The sequence below is a fragment of the Callithrix jacchus genome, chromosome 3 (assembly GCF_049354715.1).
Source record: "Callithrix jacchus isolate 240 chromosome 3, calJac240_pri, whole genome shotgun sequence".
Taxonomy (NCBI): Eukaryota; Metazoa; Chordata; class Mammalia; order Primates; family Cebidae; genus Callithrix; species Callithrix jacchus.
The window spans coordinates 149,191,614-149,212,543 of NC_133504.1; the positions used below are offsets into that span (position 1 = coordinate 149,191,614).

The 20,930-nt window shown below is 35.3% G+C and overlaps 1 protein-coding gene across 2 annotated transcripts in view; it reads left to right on the plus strand.

The window, feature by feature from the left end:
- Nucleotides 1-715: 715 nt before the first annotated feature.
- YIPF7 (Yip1 domain family member 7) overlaps nucleotides 716-20,930 on the plus strand; it is a 29,374-nt gene continuing 9,159 nt past the window's right edge. Inside the window, exons 1-3 of one of the 2 annotated variants that reach the window (XM_054253394.2) lie at nucleotides 716-786; nucleotides 2,234-2,350; nucleotides 15,554-15,715. In XM_054253394.2, the coding sequence (XP_054109369.2) occupies nucleotides 2,235-2,350; nucleotides 15,554-15,715 (278 nt within the window). In that variant the 5' untranslated portion in view covers nucleotides 716-786; nucleotide 2,234. Of the gene's footprint in view, nucleotides 791-2,233; nucleotides 2,351-15,553; nucleotides 15,716-20,930 lie in introns of both variants that reach the window. The other variant, XM_054253396.2, reaches the window with a different exon arrangement.

Below are 20,930 nucleotides of genomic sequence, written 5' to 3' on the forward strand. Positions count from 1 at the left end.
TGATAGTATTAGCCAGGTTACCTGGCTCAGAACCAGAGAGTAGGCTCCCAGTAGTAAGCCAGTGATGCAGAGAAAGGCCAACTCAGGGAGCTTCCTGGGGTGGGGATGGGCCTAACACTTTCCAGTGTTTAAGATTGGCTCGAAAATGGCACAGAACCTACCCCGCAAGTAAGAAGAACTAGATCTTATTAGCATATCCATGTTAGCCTCTGCTGGAAAAGGAGGAAGCCAGAAAAGTCAGAGGCAGACCACAATTAGTCTTAAATATTGCGCATATAAATAAAATAGCTCTGATAGATAAAATTGACCACAACCCATTTTCATTTTGGTGCTGAGATCTTCACGATAAGTCATGTGCCATATTTTGATTTTTACGGCATATTATCAGGAAATCCATGAAATGGAGGGACATTAAGGCCTCTTAGTTTTTAACTGCTTGCCTCAAATAAATGATCTTATCTCAGTTTAATAGATATGAGATGAGATCATATCTATTAAAATACAAGGAAACTGTATCTATCTTTCCACAATTTCCATATTGATCAAATTGTATGTCTGTACACTATTCACTGTGTTTGTAAACCACAATAAGTGTTATAAGATACTGTATTTGGCTTTTGGCAGGCTTTTTTATTTTTGTCTGTAGCATCTGCTCAGCGTGTCACGGTACAAATTTAGAAAGGTATATATATAGCCAGTACATCATCTTTTCACCAATGGATTTGCTTTAAATTTCTCACACAAAGCTACATTTGCTGGAGGATCTTTCCACAAAAATAAATAGAGGTATGTGTCTGATCCTTTTAAAAGACTTGGCATTTAAACAAAATACAAAGCTAGGTTATGTAAGAAATGTATTACCAATAGTCACATTACATAAAGCTTTGCATGTTATGAAAATTTAGTGTATTTTCAATAAATTACTCTATGCTTTATAATAACATGTTTTTATGTGTTGAGAAAGTTATCCTATTAAATTTTAAGTTCTTTAAATTATAAGTTGTTAAAAGATTTATCACTAAGTCCTGATTTTAGTTTACATAATTTATAGCTACTTTTAGACACATTACTAATGAAAAATCTTGATTTATTACATCAAATGTATGAATCGCTGCATCTTTTTGTGTTTTTATTGAACTGAACAAATTTGATATATTTGACAATTGTTACTTTAATATTTTTGATTAATGATACCCTTTGAGTTGAGGCTGTTTATGCAATTTCTTTTGATATTTCTTATAAGTATATTCCATAGATTATTATAAGTATATGGATTACTCCTAGTGATTTTTAAATCCACCATTTTAAAATACAAAGGTTTTCAAAGAAAAATAAAGAATTAAATGTTGAGTTGAATGACCGCATTTGTCCAGTTGAAGAGTCTCTTCTCTATTCTCTACTTTTTAATCCAAAGAGCCACTATTACCTCTCTAATGTCTTCTTCTCCCATACCTCTTCCTTCTCTCAGTTCTTCATATTTTCCTCTGGTATTCCTGGCCATTAAGTTTAATTTAAAAAAATCATTCCTTTTTACTCCCAGAAGTGAGTGAAAACTATAGAGAGAGTGTAGAGAATAAAAGACACCCCTTAGCGGGATTGAGTCTTTTTACTCTCTGACTCTGCCAGAAGCCCAGGTGTAATATCCAGAGCAAAAGAAAAAGGAAAATGTTCCAAACACTTTTTAAGAATTGCCAAATAGAACAAGGAAATACATTTGTAGTTTATTGGTTTTGCTTTGAGAAGGAGCATTGTTATTATCAGCCATTTGTAGATAATAATAATCATTGCTACAAGAATGCGTGTGTGTGTGTGTGCATGTGTGTGTGTGTGCACACATGCGCTTAAAGTAAAAAACTGACATTGTTTTTTACTTTCCCTAAAAATTGTTTTAGGGAAATTCTTCTAGATGTGTACCAAGTTTTAAACTTTTTCCCTTAAATTGCTAAGAATAAGATATTTAGAGATTAGTTCTTTCAAGTCAACTTATTAGAAGCCACAGTCCAGGTTGCGAAAACTTTTTAAAAAGTAGTTGAAGATTACACATTTTGTAAATAACTTTCTAGCATATATTACTACACCATTGCTAAGATACTTTATTGATCCCATTCACAGGATACCTTGTTTTCTGATAGGAATCCAGCCATAACCACATTGTCAATTGAGCTTTGTAAATATCTCAAACTAAGTTTTATTGACTCACTAACTTACTAAAAACATACTCTTTATTTTTCAGGATGTCAAACTTGGCACAATTTGACTCTGATTTTTACCAGTCTAATTTTACTATTGATAACCAGGAGCAGAGTGGTAATAACTCTAATGCTTATGGAAACCTTTATGGATCTAGAAAGTAAGTACTTAATATTCTTTCTTTCTTTCTTTTTTGCCAGAGTCTCATTCTGTCACCCAGACTGGAGTGCAGTGGTGCAATCTTGGCTCACTGCCATCTCTGCCTCCTGAGTTCAAGCAATTCTTGTGACTCAGCCTCCCAGGTAGCTAGGATTACAGGTGTGTGCCACAATGCCTGGCTTTTTGTTATTATTATTATTATTATTTGAGACGGAGTTTCGCTCTTGTTACCCAGGCTGGAGTGCAATGGCGTGATCTCGGCTCACCGCAACCTCCGCCTCCTGGGTTCAAGCAATTCTCCTGCCTCAGCCTCCTGAGTAGCTGGGATTACAGGCACGTGCCACCATGCCCAGCTAATTTTTTGTGTTTTTAGTAGAGATGGGGTTTCATCATGTTGACCAGGATGGTGTCGATCTCTTGACTTCATGATCCACCCACCTCGGCCTCCCAAAGTGCTAGGATTACAGGCGTGAGCCACCGCACCCAGCCTTTTTTTTTTTTAAATTTTTAGTGGAGACAAGGTTTCACCATGTAGCCCAGGCTAGCCTCAAGCTCCTGAGCTCAGGTGATCCGCCTGCCTAGACCTCCCAAAGTGCTGGGTTACAGGCGTGAGGGCCCACTCTGGGCTGTATTATTCTTGTTTTAAGAAGTCTTAATATTATGACAGGGATTTCCAGAGAGGGAGCCTTCTTTGGGAAAAGCCAATGTTTGCCTCAATATATCTCAGTAAAGTGCCAAGAAGAAATGTCAGGAAAGGGCAGAGAAAGTAATCAAGTTCTCCATGAATGCGATTTATCACCTCAGCCCAAGGTTATCTCCTCTTTTCAAAACATCACTTAACAGGGAGCTGGGATACAGACACTAGACAAACAGAAAGCATTTTCATTTTGTCTAATATTTTCCAGGACAATTCTTGAGAAATACATTTCATTTAGTTTAATGAACATCTATTGAGATTCTGCTTGTGTTTCAGAAATTAAGAATGCCACTACAAATCTAATGATGAACTCGTAGTCTTTTCTCTCATGCAATTTAATATTTTTATGTTGAAGAATTGGGCAATTAAATATGTAATTATTATATGAAAAGTGCTATGATGGAATTAAGGTAAACCTGACAAAATATGAAAGTTATTTGAGGTAAAAATTCAACTTGAGTTGAAAATGAAACAAAATGATTAAGAATTTAATAGTTGCTATTTCTTAGTGGCAAACTATGGCATTTAGAGTTAGAAGAATTTGGTTCAAATTCTGGCTTTGGCAGTTTTTGTCTGTGACATAGGGACAACTTAACTTTTCTGACTGTCTTAATCTGAAATATAAGAATATTAATAATATCTACTTCATGGAATTGTGATGAAAAAATTGTGATGTGTAAGAAGGAGTGTATTAAAGTAAAACCATCATATAAATATTACTGATTCATATAAATATGACTTAAAAAGCAATCGACACTTTGTTACCTAAAGTCACTTAAGTATACTGTATTTTGTTAAATAGTTGATTTCATGGATTTGTGTGTGTGTGGGTCTAGGTTAGAAGGCAAGAGGGTCAGACTCTTCAACTTTTATAATAACTACAATATGTTGAGTTTTTACGATATATTAGGAACTGTTCTGAAATTATATAAATTAACTCATTGGATCCTCAGTTATACACATTAACTCATTAAAGCACCCTATGAGTTAGGCACTACAGGTTGAGCATCCCAAATCCAAAAATCAGAAGTCTGAAATGTCCCCAAATCCAAAACTTTTTGAACACTGACATGGTGTTCAAAGGCAATGCTCAGTGGAGCATTTCAGATTTCTAATTTTCTGATTAAGGATGTTCAACCAGTATGTATTATGCAACTGTTCAAGAATGCATTAAAATCTGAAATCTAAAACACTCTTGTCACAAGCATTTCAGATAAGCGATACTCAACTTGCACTATCATTACCATTTTGCATGAGAACCCAGGCACACAGAGAAACTGAGAGACTTTATTGAGGTTACACATCTAGTAAGAAATGCAGTTAGGATTTTAGCTAAAAATTGTTTGATTAGGGCTATAACTAGTCTGAGCACATGACTTATTGTAAAATGAAGACCTTTTTAGTGTAAAATCAGTGCTATTATAATAATGTTTAGATAATTGGAATAAACTGTACCATAAATTAGGATGTATGGTATATTTCAAATATATTAATTCTTGAAGCTTTGTTATTAACACACACACACCCTTAAAATCTCCAGGTAGAAAGAGGAAAAGACAGAATACATATAACAGGCAGTGGGGAGTCTCCTGTTCCAACACTGTCCAGAAAAAAAAAATGGGCCCTCTTTTTACTAATTGATCACTCCTACAGGTGTGAGCAGATAGATGCTGCTTTCGCAAACTTCTTCCTAGCTACACCTGCTGAGGTACTGCTCTAGAGGATAGGGAATTATATTGCGATATAATTTTTTTAAGCTGGAAAAGTTAAATATCTGGAATTGTATCTAATTTACACTCCTATACTTTCCTGCCTAGCACTAGTCAGGCTGCATTTTATGATTTACACTTTGGAAGGTGAAGAGAAAACGAGAAAATGATTGAGGCACAGGGAGTAGTTTGAGCACTAATGTATACAAAGTTGGTCACTCTAAATTTACAATCCACAACAAGAACTATCAATTAGGCTTTTTAAGCTTTGCTCTGTTTTGTGGAAAGGAACTAGTTGCCTTGAACCTTCTGTTTCTTCTCTCCACTCTCTTTTCCAGATAAGATAAGCATTGGGGTAGCATTGATATTTTCAGATTAAACTAAAATGTTCAATAAGAGACAAATAAACTTTTTCCCTAAGCAAGGACTCATGAACCACAGCTTCATCCACCCATCCCACACACTCTAATTTTCCTTCCCCATTTGATTGAACATTTCCCCAAAATCAAGATGATAAAGAGATGGAAATTAACATAGCTAGGTAATGAAAGCTCCTAATTATATGGTACCAGGTTGATGGCCTACCGTGCTTCAGATGCTTAGCATTTAAAGCAAAGTCCTGATTTGGATGCGGCAACATTTAAGTTCCAATCCATGCTGTAAGTCTCAGGAATTAGGAAAGGGCATTGTAGCTGTGGTAGTTTTATGAGGTATATAAAACATGGAGTCAGGTCAGTGATTTACTATGTACATCAAAGGAACTCCAGAGATTTGATCTTTTATTAATACCATGAATAGTTCAATTAAAATACACCCCAAATCAGAACAAGATGATCATCATCCTGGCAAAAGATGTAGAAACCTAGACAATAGTTACAATCAATAATTCAGCTTCTGTTTCTCTATCTGTCTCTGCCTCTCTCTTTCACTCTCTTTCTTCCTTCATCCATGTCCAAAGTATGAGAGCTTGTATTAAAAAGCCTGTTTGGCTCAGTGATGTACTGTTCTGAAAGCTGGGTGACTATGCTCACTGAGACAGTGAAGACATTTATATTTAAAAATAAGTCATCTTATTTTAGAATGAATCAGTAGGATCTTTATCTTTTTAAAAACATAATTATTCAGTCATTCAGATAGGGATAATTTCCAACCACTATTTATAAGTGGTTGGAAATTACTGAGGCTATATTTTTCCAACTTTTGAAATGTGAAATCTATTTATATTATTTGGAAGAAAAAGAAACATATATTGTTGCAGAAAGGTGTGAGCAATTGGAAAAATGTCTTTTGGTGGTTTGGTATTACTTTAACAGAAAAATACGGAATCATCACCTTTTTTGAATCCTCAGACCTGATCTTCTAGTATTTCAAACACAGTTAAGATATCACTGTGTACTCAGTTGGACCAACGAGAGTCTAGGAATTTTGCAGAAGCCAATTCTCCTAGCTACCACTCCCTTACTCATGCTACCATCAAACTCATCCTATTTGATAACGTCTTACCAAAAGCATTTAGATTGCCTAAATTTATAGGTTTAATTGGAAATTTACATAGGTAAGTTACACAGATATGTTTTTGAATGTTATGTTTAACTAGTTCATTGTATGTTGCCTCCAGAATTAATAAACACCAAAAAGTTGTGAACTGTTCTTGTTAAACATTTTCCTTGACTCCACCAACATTTTTGCTTTTAGAAAACTATCAGATATCTCATGGTATCCAGTATAGAATTTGGAAAATATAGAAATATATGAATAAAATATTAAAATTACTTCAAATCTTATCTCCAAATGACTATTTTTAATTTGATGTACTTCCCGCTACCTTTATTCTATTTTCCTATGAATGTGCATGCATATTATATATATATATTTTAAAATAAAATACTATTTTTCAATGAATGCATATGTATTTATACGTACTCAGAAATGAAATTTGCTGATTGTTCTAAAGGAGCCCTACAGTCACTTCTCTGTAGTTTGAAATGATTTTTAAGGAAGAGGAGGTGTTTACTAACAAAGCTAAAATTTAAATTCAACCAGCAGAGTTCAGTGTTTCTTTTTATCTAATTCAGATAACGCTTATTTTGTCTCTAATAATGTGCTAAATTAGAAATTAGCACTTCAGTGTTTATCTTATCACAGAGGTAATGGAGATGTTGTGTAATACAGGAGAAAAGTTACATTTTCTTGGCATATTCTGCACATCTCTCATTGTGTTTGTGGTACAAATACAAAACTTTAACATCTTAAATATTGAGCATATTAATCTGACTTATTACGTTACCTCTAACAGGTTAATCATCAAGGACTATAGGCTTAATAGAGGAAATAGTAAAGTGTCCAGACCAATTATCTCAGACACTTTTTTCATGAAAGGATATTGTAGGCTTGAAAGATCCTTTAAGAATGTATGAAAACTCATTGGCATAGCCATTCAGAGTCGGTGCCACTTAGTAAAAAAAGGATAATACCAGAAGACATAGGGGACTATATGTCAATTTATGATATGTACTTAAAATTAAGGTTGTTCATAGAAAATTTTTGGGAAAAAACTCCTAAACATTAGAATTGGGTTATTTACTGTATCAGGCCATTCTCACACTGCTATGAAAAAATACTTGAGATTGGGTAATTTATAAAAGCAAAGAGGTTTAATTAGCTCTTGGTCCCACAGGCTGTAGAGGAAGCATGGCAGCAGCTGCTTCTGGGAAGGCCACAGAGAGCTTTTACTCATAGCAGAAGTCAAAGCAGGAGCAGGAGTCTCACATGGCAGGAGCAAGATCAAGAGAAAGAGGGAGGTGCCACATACTTTTAAACAACCAGATATCATGATAAGTCTATCCAATGATCCAATCACCTTCTACTAGGTCCCACCTCCAGCTGGGGATCACAAATCAATATGAGATTTGGGAAGGGACACAGATCCAGACCATATCCTTCTATCCGAGGACCCTCCAAAATCTCATGTCCTCGCATTTCAAAATACAAATTAGGCCTTCCCAACAGCTCCCTAAAGTCTTAACTCATTCCAGCATTAACTCAAAAGTCCAAGTCCAAAGTCTCACCTGAGATGAAGCTAGTAGCTTCTGCCTATGAGCCTATAAAATAAAAAAACAGATTAGTAACTTCCAAGATACAATGGTGGTGTAGGCATTCTCAAAGGGAGAAATTGACCACAAGAAAGAGAAAACTCCATGCAAGTTCAAAACCCAGCAATGCAGTCACTAAATCTTAAAGCCAACCTGTCCAACCCACAGCCCATAGGCTGCATGCAGACCAGGATGGCTTTGAATATGGCCCAACACAAATTCGTAAACTTTCTTAAAAGCATTATGAGATAATTTTGTAATTTTTTTTAGCTCATCAGCAATCATCAGTGTTAGTATATTTTATTTGTGGCCAAAGATGATTATTCTTTTTCCATTGTGGCCCAGGGAAGCCAAAAGATTGAACACCCCTTTCTTAAAGCTTCAAAATAACTTCTTCCTTTGACTTCATGTGCCACATCCAGGTCCCACACTGATACAAGGGGTGGGCTCCCAAGGTCTTGGATAGCTTCACCCCAGTGGCTTTGCAGGTTGCTCTCAAGATCTGGTGATGAATGCTGAGGCTTTTCCAGATGCAAGGTGCAGGCTTCTGGAGGATCTACCATTCTGGGGTCTGGATGATGATGGCCCTCTTCTCACAGCTGCACTGTGAGGGACTCTGTGTGGGGGCTTCAATCCCACATTTTCATTCCACACTTCCCTAGTAGAAGTGTTCCATGAGGGCTTCACCACTGAAGCAGGCTTATGCCTGAACATCCAGGCTTTTCCATAAATCCTCTGGAATCTAGGTGGAGGCTTCCAACCCTCAACTCTTGCCATCTGTGCACCTGCAGGCTTAACACTAAGTGGAAGCCACCAAGGCTTATGACTTGCATCCTCTGAAACAGTGACCTGAGCTTGAGCTATACCTGGGCTCCTTTGCACCAAGGCTAGTGCTGGAGTGGCCAGAATGCAGGGAGCATTATCCTGAGGCTATGAGGTGAAGCAGGGTCATAGGCCTGTCCCACAAAATTATTCTTCCCTCCTAGGCTTCTGAGCCTATGATGGTAGGGGCTGCCACAAATGTCTCTGAAAGGCCTTGGAGGCCTTATCCTATTTTCTTGGCTAATAGCACATAGCTTCTTTTTTTTTTTTTTTTTTTTTACTTGCAAATTTCTGCAGCCTGCTTGAATTCCTCCTGTTAAAATGGGCTTTTCTACCATATGGCCAGGCTGCAAATCTTCCTAAATTTTATGCTTTGCTTCCCTTTTAAATATAAGTTTCAGTTTCAGATCCTGTCTTTGCTCACACATATAAGCATAGGTTGTTAGAAGCAGCCAGATCACATCATGAATGCTTTGCTGCTTAGAAATTTCTTCCACTAGATACCCTAAACCATCACTCTCAAGTTCAAAATTTCACACAACCCTAGAGCAAGGGCACAATGCCCCCAGGCTCTACTAAAGCATAGCAAAAGTGACCTTTACTCCAGTTCCCATTAAGGTTCTCATCTCCTTCTGAGATCTTCTCAGCCTAGATCTCATTGTCCGTATCACTATCAGCATTTTAGTCATAACAATTTAATGAGTCTCTAGGAAGTTCCAGTATTTTCTCATCTTCTTGTAGTCTTCTGCACCCTCCACACTCTTCCAACATCTGCCATTTACCCAGTTCCAAAGCCACTTCCACATTTTCAGATATCTTTATAGCAGTGCCCCACTCCTCAGTACCAATTTCTTATAATAGGCCATTCTTGCACTACTGTAAAGGAATACCTGAGACTGGATAACTTATAAAGGAAAGAGGTTTAATTGACTGACAGTTCCACAGGCTGAACAAGAAGCATGGCAGCAGCTACTCCTGGAGCTTTAACTCATGGTGGAAGGCAAAGGAGCAGGCATCTCACATGGAAGGAACAGGATCAAGAGAGAGAAGTGGGAAGTGTTACACACTTTTAAACAATCAGATCTCATAAGAACTCTACCACGAGAATAGCCCTACCACGAGAATAGTCCTGAACTATTCAGGAGAAATTGTCCCCATAATTCAATCACCTCCCTCTAGGCCCCACCTCCAGCACTGGGGATTGCATTTCAACCTAAGACTTGGATAGAGACACAGACCCATACCATATCATTTACAGAATTGTTGGGGTCGTACTTTGGACTAATAATGTGATTCTTTTGGTATTGGTGTGTCTCTTTGTATCCCATCTCTGTAATATTAAACATTGCATCTCAATTAAACATTGAGATGCAATGTTTAATATTACAGAGATGGGATACAAAGATTTAAGATAAAGAATGAGAGAATTTAAATTTAGATAGTTATCAGAAGTGAGCATGGTAATTTTACAAATAAAGAATTTGCTGTTTTCCTTTATGGGACAAATTTTTAAATTTCACATTCTTAAATAAGTGATAGAGAAATTTTGATATTATACCTCCATTTCAATAAGAACAGTCAAACTCAAGCTCCTGAGGGAGTTTTTTTCTGTATGAAGGAGCAGAGATGGATGGAGGAAAAGGAAAAGGGCAGTATATGACTGTTGATGGACATATACATTTTTTTCTGCAAAATTTTGTTTCTTTTCGAGGGGGATGGGTCAGTTACCACCTGAAATAGTCCACTCACTCACAGAGGTTGCTTTGCAGCTAATAATTGTGAAAGTTATGTTTACTCAAGCCTGATTCGTAGCACCTGGGATAGGTTATGGTGAGGCCAGACAAGTATGGCAATGACATAGTTTTACTTAGACATTGGTCCATTTAGTCATCTTTATATGTCCCTTTCATTTTTCTAGAAAGGTTTATGTTAAAAATATGGATATTGGGGGAATTTATCAGCAAAAAAACCATTCAGATTCCTATTTATAGTTTCTTTCTACCAGTATTTCTGATGGTGTGCCTACTTTTCTAGAAAATAGATGTGGAATATTACACATGGCTAAGTGAAAAATAACAGGTAATCACCATAAATTCAGGTTCAAATAGTATTACATCAGGTCCTTGCTTTTAATGAGCATACATTTAAGTTGTAAATGATTAAGCGTATATCTCTTCCTCTGTATCTTTGGATTTTTTTCCAAAATAAGTTATTCTTTTGGTCACTCTTTATTCACATAAAGAAGGTTGAATACGTTATTCTTGGCTTTATTATTAAGATTAATGTTTGAAAGAAAATATTACCCCCTGCTGTATGCACCCATGATTGAGGGGTCTGAGCCCAAGCTTGCCCAGTCCAGCTCCATTTGGCTTTGGCCCCCAACCAATAATGAGTGGCAAGATTGAATCAGCAATAAAAAGTCTCTCAACCAAGGAAAGGCCTGGACCAGATGAATTCACAGCCAGATTGTATCAAATGTACAAAAAAGAGCTAATACCAATCTTCCTGAAACTGTTTCCAAAAATTCAGGAGGGAGTTTTCTCTAAGTCATTCTACAAGGCCAGTGACACCTGATACCAAAACCAGACAAGGACACAACAACAACAAACCACAGACCAGTAGTTCTGATGAAGATAGATGCAAATATCCTCAACAAAATACTAACAAACTAAATGCAACAGCACATCAAAAAAATATCATGATTAAGCAGATTTTGTACCAGGGATGAAAGGATGATTTAATACATGCACAGCAATAAATGTGATAAATCACATAAACAGAGCCAAGGACAAAAAACATATGATTATCTCAATTGGTGCAGAAAAGCATTTGATAAAATTCAACAGACTTTCATAATAAAAACCCTCAACAAACTAGGAATATAAGAAATGTACCTCAAAATAATAAAGTCTGTTTATGACAAACCTACAGCTAACATCATACTGAATGAGGAAGAGTTGAAAGCATTTTCTCTAAGAACTGAAACAAGACAGGGATGCTCACTCTCAACATTCCCATTCAATATAGTAGTGGAAAATCTATATAGACACATCAGGCAAGAGAGGGAAATAAAAGCCATCCAAATTGGAAAAGAGAAAGTGAAATTATCCCTGTTTGTTTATGATATAATCTTATTTCTAGAAAAACCTAAAGAATTCACCAAAACCTCTTAGATTTAATGAATGAATTCACTAAAGCTGCAGGATATAAAACCAACATAAAAAATCAGTAGCATTTCTATACAGCAATAACTATCTAGCTGAGAAACAAATCAGGAAGGCAGTCTTGTTTGCAATAATTATCAACAAAATTTAGGCACACATTTATTAGCCAATGAGGTGAAAGCTATCTCTAAGGAAAAGAACAAAAGACTGATGAAAAAATATTGTGCATGACACAGAAAATGGAAAAACATCTCATGCTCATGGATGGAAAGAATTAATATTGTTTTAATGACCATACTGCCCAAAGCAATCTATAGATTCAATGTAATTGCTATAAAAATACCAGCATCATTTTTCCACAGAGTTACAAAAAACTATCATAAAATTAATATGGAACCAGAAAAAAGCCCAAACAGCCAAAGCAATCCCAAGCAAAATGAACAAACCTGGAGGCATCTCATTACCTGACTTGAAATTGTATTACAAGGCTATAGTAACCAGAGCAGCATGGTACTGCTATAGAACTAGACACATAGATCAAGGGAATGTAATAGGAAACACACAAATAAGGTCACAAATTTACAGATAACTAATCGTTGACAAAGCTGACAACAACATAAGTGGGAAAAAGGACACCCTTTTCAATAAATGGTGCTGGGACAATTGAATTTCGCCATTTGCAGAAGAATTAAACCAGACTCCTATCTCCCACAATGTGCATAAACTCAAGATGGATTAAAGACTTAAACATAAGACCTAAAACTGTAAAAATGCTTGAATAAAATATAGGGAAAACTTTTGGACATTGGTCTAGGCAAATAATTTATGACTAAGACCTCAAAAATAGGAATCAAAACCAAAAATAGACAAATGGGATTTAATTAAAAACTTCTGTACAGCAAAATATAAATAAATAAACAGTGTGAAGAGACAGTTAGTAGAATGGGAGAAAATATATTGAAACTATTCATTTGACAGGGGATGGAAATCCAAAATATATAAGGAACTGAACTCAACAGCCAAAAACTCCTGAAACGATCCCATTAAAAAGTGGACAAGAAGTAAGGCAGTATTACATCATGGTTTTGATTTGCATTTCCCTGATTATCCGTTATGTTGGCATTTTTTCATATGTTTATTGGCCATTTCTGTATCTTCTTTTGAGAATTGTCTGTTTATGTCCTTAGCCCACTTTTCGATGGACTGTTTTACTCCCACCGATCATGACTGGTGCATGCACTCATGACTAGGGGGCCTGAGCAGAAGCCTGCCAAGTCTAGCTCCATCTGGCTTTGGTCTCCAACCAAAAATGAGTAGCAAGATTGAATCAGCAATAAAAACAGCCAGTGAACAGCAAAAAAACCGTGAAACTCAACAGCCAAAAACCCCTGAAACAATCCCATTAAAATGTAGGCAAGGAGTAAGGTGGTACTGCACTGTGGTTTTGATTTGCATTTCCCTGATTATTAGTGATATTGAACGTTTTTTCATATGTTTGTTGGCCATTTGTGTGTCTTCTTTTGAGAATTGTCTGTTTTTGTCCTTAGCCCACTTTTTGATGGAATTGTTTTTTTTTTTTCTTGCTAATTTGTCTGAGTTCCTTGTAAATTTGGGATATTAGAGATTTTGGAATACTATTCAGCCATTAAAAGGAGTGAATTAATCGCATTTGCAGCAACTTAGATGGGACTGGAGACTATTATTCTAAGTAAAGTAACTCAGGAACGGAAAATGAAACATTGAATGCTCTCTCTTATAGATAGATACTAAGCTATGAGGATACAAAGGGATAGGAATAATACAACAAACTTTGGAGACTCAAGGGAAAGGGAAAGAGGGGTGTGAGGGGTAAAAGACTACAAATTGGGTTCAGTGTGTAGTGCTCAAGTGACGGGTACACCAAAATCTCACAAATCACCAGTGAAGAACTTATCATGTAACCAAATACCACCTGTTCCCCCAAAACCTATGGAAATACAAAATTTTTAAAAAAGAAAAAGAGTGGGCAAGGATATGAACAGACATTTTTCAAAAGACCAAATGTATATAAAATGGCCGAATGTATATAAAATGCTCAACATCACTAATCATCAGAGAAATGAAAATTAGAAAACCGTGAGACATCATCATCTCCCAGTCAGAATGGCTCATGTTAAAGGGACAAAAAGTACCAGATGTTGATGAAGATGTGGAGAAAAGAGAACTCTTATATACTGTTGGTGGGAATGTAAATTATTAGCCTCTATGGAAAACAATATGAAAAATTTCCAAAGAACTATAAATAGAATGACCATTTTATCAGGCAATCCCACTACTGGGTATCCACCCAAAGAAAAATAAATCAATATGTCAAAAATTACCTGCATTCACATGTTTATCACAACAGCAAAGGCACGAAATAACCTAAGTGTCCACCAATGGATGAATGAATAGAGAAAATGTATTATATGTATAACAAAATACCATTCAGCCATAAAAAGGAATAAAATAATGTTTTTTGTTTGTTTTTGAGGTGGAGTTTCGCTCTTGTTGCCTAGGCTGGAATGCAGTGGCATGATCTCAGCTCACTGCAACCTCCACATCCCGGGTTCAAGTGTTTCTCTTGTCTCAGCATCCCAGGGAAGCTGGGATTACAGGCATGCACACCATACCCAGCTAACGTTGTATTTTTAGTAGAGACCGGTTTTCTTCATGTTGGTCAGGCTGGTCTCAAACTCCCAACCTCAGGTGATCCACTTGCCTCAGCCTCCCAAAGTGCTAAGGTTACAGGGAGAATAAAATCATGTCTTTTACAGCTATATGGATGGAAATTAAAGTCACTATCTTAAGTGAAATAAGCCAGGCACAGAAAATCAAATATCACATGTTCTTACTCATAAAGGTGCTAAAAGAGAGTCCACATGGAGGTAGAGAGTGGAATTATTGACAGTTGATACTTGGAAGGGGGAGGGAGTAAGAGAGGAGTGGTGAGAAATTAGTTGATGCATATAAGAAATGTTATTTGGGTTATGGATACCCTAAAAGCTCTGACTTGACCACTATACAGTTTATGCATGTAAAAAGTTTTATATATATGCCATAAATTTGTACAAATAAAATAAAGAGACACTAAAGCCAACTAGATAATACATTTAGCTAGGAACTCAGAGACAATTCTGTTGGCAAGGACTGTCTGGAAATGGCCACAACTGATGTGTGTTTCCTTATGCACAGCAATTAGTGTATCTATTTATTTTTCCTGTCAGTTGACTATACTATTAAAGTTATCATTTTCCTTTGCTGCTTCCACATATTTGAAGGGGCTTCATGGCTAGTGACTGCCCCTGAATATCAGTAAAAAATTGTGTGGCGAGCAGAGAACGGCTCAGAAAGCTTCACACCAGACTCTGTGAACTTCTATGTCTTTTTCTGTAAAATAGGATTGGAAATACAGCTTTTTCCTTATAGAGTTTTAATTGAGAAAAGATGAGGGGAAGCATTCAGTATGTTGTACATGCTCAATTAATATTTGTTGGCATGGATTATTTTTCCAGAAGCCTTTTCATAACCAGTTATTTGACATTCTTGGGTGAAAGTTAAATTTAAATAAGTTGTTTCTTTTATGAATAAATGCTCATAAAAATGAAGTGAATTCATATAAGTAAAATTGTTATTATCTCATTGATTTCTCATGATATGTTTTTCTTAGACATATAAATATCCACATTTTTCTTTTTCTAGACAACAAGCTGGTGAGCAGCCTCAGCCCGCCTCTTTTGTTCCACCAGAGATGCTCATGTCACCAGGTTACACAGGACAATTTTTTCAGCCAGCATCCAACTCGGATTATTATTCACAATCTTCTTACATTGACAGTTTTGATGAAGAGCCTCCTCTGCTAGAAGATAAGTTAAGGAAGTGTTATTAATGTGTGTACAGCTAAAAGAATAATAGCAATAATTAACACCTAATGTGTGCTGGCAGCCTGCTGTGTACAGTGTTTCATGTGTGATTATTTCACATATAATAAGAGTTTGCTGAACCAAAACACTTAAACCACTGGAAGTTTGTTGCATGTTTGTGTAGGGGAAATCGGATGCAGATATGGGCTATTCTGTGATATTGCTGCACTTAGTAAATGCTCCTTCACTTTTTCTTAAATTAGAATTCCTTGGCCAAGAATAGAAAATAATGAAGACATCTTTTTGCAGAGTAGCTACATCAAAGTGACCATCCTTCCCACCCCAGTTAATGAAGCACTTCATAACAGCGCATTTTATTTTCTGCTATGTTTTCCTGGGAGCAAAGTGGATGGTTTCTCTAATTAATATTTTGTTGTCATTGTTGACATGGAGACAAGCCAGTATTTTTTTCTTTCCTGACTCTTACAAGACCTTTCATCTCAGCTTGGCATGGGTAGGTGAGGAAGAATATAAATCCAGTAAAGAACACTGCTAGACAGAAGGAAATCCAGACTCTTAGAGCTGAAAAGTCCTTAGGGGATTTTGGAGTTATTCCATCCATTTATTTATTTTTTCATATATAGCCAGTCCATATGTGCTGTTTTGCCCTTAAAGAATGTTAATACAATGCTAGAAACATAAGTGTTAAAAAACTAAAACCCAGGTGGATATAAATTTGAGAACCAGGCAGAAATTGTCACTTGTTAACTGCTCCAAGTCTTTTGCATGGAGTCAAGTAAAAGGAATAGATTAAAACTTCCAGTATTTTACATCACAAGATGTTAAGGTGTTTGCCTCACATGAACACAGCCTTAAAAAATGGGAAAACGTGAAAGATTTAAACCATTCAGAGCAGCACAGAGATTTATACAATCGATCTATTGGCTCTTTAGAATCCAGTCAAGTTTCTGGATCAGTTATCTCTAACTAGTTTATTCCATTTTGCCTCTATAAGTAATAAACACCTAGAAGTTATAAATTACTCTCGATAAACATTTTCCCTGACTTCACCAACATCTCTCCTGATTGTCTTCAGAATTTGCAAAGCACAGAAACATAAGAATAAAAATATAAAAATTACTTCAAATGTTGTCTCAAAGACATATCTATAAGAATTTAATGTATCTTCTTCTAGCCTTTATTCTATTTTCCTATGAATATCTGTATATATGTATTATGTATGAATATACATGCATATTTTATAGTAAAATACTATTTTTTCAATGAATATATATGCATTTGAGTACTTAAAGTATTGTATTCTTTTTATTTACTTTATGTCACAAGCATTTTTTTTTTTTTTTTTTTTTTTGGGATGGAGTCTCACTCTGTTGCCCAGGCTGGAATACAGTGGCACAATTTTGGCTCACTGCAAACTCTACCTCCTGGGTTCAAGCAATCCTCCTCCCTCAGCCTTCTGAGTAGCTGAGACTATAGGTGCACACCACCGCACCCAGCTAATTTTTGTGTTTTTAGTAGAGACAGGGTTTTGCCATGTTGGCCAAGCTAGTCTCAAACTCCTGACCTCAGGTGATCCACTATTTTGGTCTCCCAAAGTGCTCGGATTACAGGCATGAGCCACTGTGCCAAGCCTGTCATGAGCACTTCTATGCATGCATTCTTTAAAATAATGACATATTATTTGAAAACAATTTATAACCATTTTATATAATTTTATTATATAACATAACCATAATCTAAAAATACCTTAATGGTTATTCCTTGTAACAAGTAATACTTTATTGACTGTCATCATGAACCATCTTTGACCTTTATAGAGTCTGTCCTCAGGATGTACCCGTAACAGTGAGATTGCAGGGTTAAAGGTACCGACATTGTCAACTGATCTTGAAAATGGTCTTCTACTCCAGTCTCAGAACAGAATATGACATGTCTTTGTCAATTTCATAGAAAAAAAGGAAAAAGGAATACTTTGTACCTTTAAGTTACTAAAAAAGTTTGACACTTCTCACGTTGATTGACTTTTTATTTTTCATGTTTCTTTTTTGTTGTTGTTGCTGTTCAGATTTCTATTGAATCTAAAGAGTTTTCTTTCCTAGTTTTTTAGGGATTTTATATAGTAACAATATTAATTATTGTATAGAATATGTATTTCAAACATTTCTTTCCTAGCTTGTGTTTGCCATTTAATTTGTTTATGGGTCTTTGGGGCATATTAAAAATGTGATATTAATTTTTAAACTCAGAATATGTTTTCTAGTAACATTTCTTTCCAATTGTTCTTTGTTCAGAATATACTTCACTAGTTCTAGATACTGTTTCTATCTCCTTATATATGCTCACATTTTAAAATTATCCTTTTGCATTTTTTGTTTTATATTGAATTTTTCATTCAAGAGTTGTTTAAGCTTATTATGTGAAGAAAGAATTTAACTTTTTCTTTCTGTACTGCTTAACAAATTTTTTCCTGCAACATGTATTGAAAATAATCTCTTCTATTATCTGAAATGTCTCTCTTGTTGCATTAATATACCATACTCTATATATCCTCCTTTAATATGTCTTTCAATTTGAATAGAAAATATAAAACAGATTTTTTTTTCATTTTATGCAGCTCAGAGTGAATTTCCCCAAAATATATAGCGTATTAGAACAGCAGTCCCCAATCTCTTTGGCACCAGGGAACAGTTTTATGTAAGACAATTTTTCCATGGACAGTTGGGGGAGATGGTTTTGAGATGAAACTGTTTCACCTCATATCATCAAGCATTATTTAGATTCTCATAACAAGCATGCAACCTAGATCCTTCGCATGCACAGTTCACAACCGGGTTAACGCTCCTATGAGAAACTAACACCGTTGATGTGGCCAGAGGCACAACTCAGGTAGTAATACTTGCTTGCCCACCGCTCACCTCCATCTCCTGCTATGCAGTCCGGTTTCTAACAGGCCATGATGGACGGGTAGGTATAGGCCCTGGCCTGTATTAGAAGATAGACTACCTAATATAATTTTGTGTTTTGAATCCATGAAATATTTGGATTTTTGGATCCAACATGTTCTTCAGGCTGAGTGACTTGTGAAAGCTTCTAGCCTCTTCTGTCTAAAGACATAAAAAAGGCCAGGATATGTCTTTTTCAGACATAAAAAAGATACGATTTCTAGGATAACACATTAAATAACATTTACTAGTTTTTATTGACCAGCCATCAGAATGGCCTTTAAAATTACGAAGCTATAATAATGAACATTCCTTGCACAAAAAGCATGTTATTTTGAAAATGTCCTTTTTTATTCCTTAAATGTTTTGTTGTCTAAAAGTTTTGGCTTTATGTAAGAATGATAAATTTTGCTGTTTGTTAATGTACAATCAATATGTTAACAAACACATCTTCAAGAATAATAGTAAATTCTAGTCTGTCAGATAAGAAAATTACTGATATTTGGTATTTTGTATTTGTAGCATAGCTTGACGTTTATATGTGAAAGGCCAATGCCACAATTTGCATAGAAAATAGAGATCTTAATTCACTTTTATAGTAAAAGTATCATATACTTTACTGCCACTAGATGACAGCAAAGCAATAAATTTTGTATTCAAATTTCACAGCAGTTTTATCTTCTTTTATTTTGAATAAGATGTTATATTAGAGTATCTATACTTAATAAATGCTTATAATCTCTCACATACCTTATAATAAATAAGTACAAAATATTATGGAGCTATATTTCAGTAGAAAGCATATAAAATCTTTTTTATTATGAAAATATTTATATGGGCTTATGTTCATTTACTATCTCATGGCTTGATATTAAATTACGTGCAGGAGTTAGTTAAGTCAGTAAATACATGGTTGACGTCAGCAATGATGTTGCATAAAGCATTTTCATCTGAGTTTCTTCTAAGAACAAAATTATTATGTTTTTTGAGAAAACAGTATTTGGAATTAAATACCACTTTATTGTGGTAAATACTAAAAATGTATTTTAATTTTTAGCATAAATGCCAAAATTAAAAAAAGTTTGAGAACATAAGCTTCAGGTGAAATTAATTTAAAATAAATCAATTTAAAATATATAGCATGCCTCAATTTTTAAAGTCGTCTGTTTTAAAAATTACATTAGACATTCTAATGTCCTTTTAAGCTTGGTGAACTGCTCATATTCTTCAAAGTGTATGTTCATTAATAAATGTATGAATGCACTGTGGAGATAAAGCATGAAACAAGGAAGGTGAAATGTAAATTATTTGCTTTTAATTTAACTGTTTAATTTTTTTTTCAAACTTAAAATAACAAATGTCATTCTAGACATGAAATGAATAAAGTTTTATTTTCTGGTTTAGAGCAGTGCCTAGCTTACCCTCTGAAAATTTCTGAGTTCTTAGAACAAGGCTCCTCTGTGTCATGGGGATTATTAAAAGTTCACCTTGTATTCTGTGTACCGAAAGTCAACTTTGCAAGGTATTTAGATGGTATGTGCCTCTGTAGATTAAGTTGAGCTGTACCCCTGTATCTGACCAAAAAGGATTACTAAATCCTTGGAAGGGAAGTTGAGTGTGACATACAAATACATTTAGGAAGACAGCGTTTCACGTGGAAGAATTGGGCTCATTTAAAAAGAAAAGACAACCGTTATGAGGTTATGAACATCGACCTAACCACAACTCTATGGTTAAATACCTGCTTTCTTAATTCAGATTGTGCAGCGTTGAAACCTCAATTTTATATTACTAGCTTTATGTCTTTGGACAAATTAATCTCTCAAAGCCTTAGCTTTTAATCTCTCAAAACCTTAGCTATCGGATGCATAAAATAGAAATAAAATAATAGCAAATGATTGATTGTGTATCTATAAGACAAGTGCATGTAAATCTTGTGGAGTCCATAGCGAACACTCAGTATATTTTAGCTTTCATTTCTTCCTAGCCTCCACCTTACCCTTACTGATATTTGAAATTATAGGATAACCAGTTTCATTGCTGGTCCCTAAATAGTGAAGTCATATTCTTCTCTTTGAAATGTTCTCTTTATCTACCCTAGACACAGCTTAGTTGATCTCTACAGAAGTGTTAAGAAAAGAAACTAATGTGGTATCAGTATTTATTTCTCTGTTCTGGGGATGTCAAATGGCTAGGTATTTGCTTTATATTAATAAGAGAAGCAGATTCTAGCAGAAGGATCTGTGAGGCAGC